At 46.9% G+C, this 2563-nt stretch overlaps 1 protein-coding gene across 1 annotated transcript in view; it reads left to right on the top strand.

Annotated features, from left to right (window-relative positions):
- The window catches only part of svild (supervillin d), a gene marked incomplete in the record, with an annotated part of 38259 nt that overhangs the window by 31557 nt on the left and 4139 nt on the right, over positions 1–2563 (top strand). The window contains 6 exon segments of the mRNA XM_014013974.1: positions 524–671; positions 774–919; positions 1024–1199; positions 1444–1579; positions 1695–1995; positions 2078–2232. Coding sequence (XP_013869428.1) covers positions 524–671; positions 774–919; positions 1024–1199; positions 1444–1579; positions 1695–1995; positions 2078–2232 — 1062 coding nt within the window.

The following is a 2563-nucleotide window of genomic DNA, read 5'->3' as shown; positions in this document are numbered from 1 at the left end:
ACAGCTGTAATTTATAGCCGGCTTCAGTTGTAGGCAGGTAAACAGTTGTCTGGAGGCGAGAATGCAGCAGAACAGATCAGAATGTGCCGGCCAACATAAGATCTCACCACTATCATGATGTTTAACAGACCATGAGATGACATCATTTTTACAGCTTTTAGAAGTAAAAATCTGGGGGTTTTACTTGGTCTGCAGATCACGCTTTAATGACCAAAAACAATCAGCTGTTCGGTTTAGGTCATGCCACTGCTTCAGGACCAAAAAAAATGCCTATAAAAAGGCCAACATTTTGACTTCTGCATTTTTAAAACAACACATCGGCTCTAAATTATTTTCTCTGAATCGCTTCGGCTCATTGTCCTCATTGCGTAATCTGCCATTCCTCACCATCTCAGCMGACTCTCTGGTGCTGATCGAGTCGAAGATTGGACATGACTAGCTACGTCTTGTTCGGAACCCTCGGAAAAGAACTTATTTGTTATTTCCGTTGATAAAACGTGTTCGATATGCTTTCTGTAACCAGGCGTCGGAGATGGCGTCATTTGTTCAGGCCAAAAGGGACCTTGGCTGTAAGGCTCCTCAGGTGACGGTGCTGGAGGAGGGCATCAACACCGAGAGCAGGTGGGCCAAAGAGTTCTGGAGCCTGCTCGGAGGGAAGACCAAATACAGAGGTGCAAATCTACAGCAAGATTTAGTCTCAGACCTTCTGGATCTTACACTAAAAACCCATTATATTTGGTGTGTGTGTGTGTGTGTGTGTGTGTGTGTTACAGGGGCGGGTGAGCCAGAGGAGGATGAGCTGTATGAGAGTGGGGTTCTGGACTCTAATGGGGTGTACAAACTTGAGGGAGACAAACTTGTGCCCCACGAAGATGCCTGGGCCTCCATCCCCAGTGTGACTTTGCTTAATTCTAAAGAGGTAACTGATACAGAAACGTATCAAGCACCCATCATAAACATTTCCAATAAATCTCATKTACAAGAACCAACCTTTTCTCCCGTTTTGCCCCTGCCACAAACTAGGTTTTAGTGTTTGATTTTGGCAGCGAAGTGTACGTATGGCACGGGAAAGACGTGCCCTTGGGAGACAGAAAAGTGGCTGTCAAACTGGGCAAACAGCTCTACAGTGGCAGCTACGACTACAGCAGCTGCAGAGTCAACCCTTTAGACGCCTCCTGTACAAACACAGATGTGCCGCAGTGAGTATGACATGTTAATCACACCGAAGCAGCTGATGAGTTCACACACACACACACAAAAAAAATAGACAACGTTGTGATCTCAAATTTGCCGCTTCTGTGTTTTTTATTTGATGTTAAAATCGATTGACTGAAATAGTTTTTCCTGGTTATTTAATTGTGTTTTTGCAGCCTCTAGTGGTTTCACTGTGGCACTGCAGCGGCTTAGATGAGATGTTTTGTGTGTAAAATGTGTTACATGCAGGCAGGGAGAGGGACGTCCCAGCTGGACTTTGTTTGGCCGGCTGTCGGAGCACAATGAGACGTCCTTGTTCAGAGAGAAGTTCCTGGACTGGGCTGAGAGGAAGAAAGAGGAAACGGCTCCAATAGAGGAAATCAAGGTAGACAAAATTAGACTTGGGGCGTTTTCTTTTTAGATGAGTCCGAACTGAAACAAAAAAGGGGGAAAAACTTCCAGTTGTCATCAAACGTTCTGTCATCACTTTATGTGTCCAGAGCCCAGACTGCTGCAGCCCGCGCTCCCCGTTTGACATAGACCTGCAACCATGTGATGCAAAAGCTTTACTGGACAATGAACCGAACCTGGTGAAGACCGTTCTGGAGGGGGTGGACGTCCAGCGGGGCTACGGCTTCGTGAGGACGGAGGATGGAAGGCAGGCAGAAATGGCCACGGTGGCTGTGGAGGCCTGGCACATCAAAGAGCATGGAGAGGAAGAGCTGCCCGTCGAAAGCCTCGGTCAGCTGCACGAGGCCGACGCCTACATCATCCGCTGGAAGTACTCCATCACTACGCTTGGTGGGTCCTGAGAAAAGAAGCTTGTGTTAGAAATCTGGTTTTACTCTGGTTTTGATTTTCTTTTTTCTCTCTCTTGTGTCAGTGGGGAAACGTCAGAAACCCGGAGAGCTGAGCGCCGGAGTTCCTGGACGCGAGAGGACGGCTTGTTTCTTCTGGCAGGGCCACCAGTCCAGCGCCAGCGAGAAAGGAACCTCGGCTCTGATGACCGTGGAGCTGGGCAGCCACCGGGGGTCACAGGCGAGTCCAGCTTAATGCTTTCATTTTGCTTTTAAAGGGCCAATGTAAAGGGCCATGTTTCTCAGGCATATATTCAAATGCTATACCATAAGAAAGTATCTTATGTCACCTTTAGTTGTTAATAAAATGCTGTTTTAATGTTCAAATAGAAAATAAACTTGTCTTCTCATCATTTCCTCTTCAAAATGCCTTGAAATTGGCCTCTGTCTCTTTAAGAACCACCTTCACTTCTGTCTCGCCCATTTCGGTGTGTGTGTGTGGGGGGGGCTGCTATGATGCAGTTCACTTGGCATCTGAAAATACATTCCCTCAAAGTTATTTTTAATCTGAA

The sequence above is a fragment of the Austrofundulus limnaeus genome, unplaced genomic scaffold (assembly GCF_001266775.1).
Source record: "Austrofundulus limnaeus strain Quisiro unplaced genomic scaffold, Austrofundulus_limnaeus-1.0 Scaffold108, whole genome shotgun sequence".
Taxonomy (NCBI): Eukaryota; Metazoa; Chordata; class Actinopteri; order Cyprinodontiformes; family Rivulidae; genus Austrofundulus; species Austrofundulus limnaeus.
The sequence above is the reverse complement of the archived record's forward strand: the minus strand, read 5'-3'. Positions and strand labels throughout refer to the sequence as shown.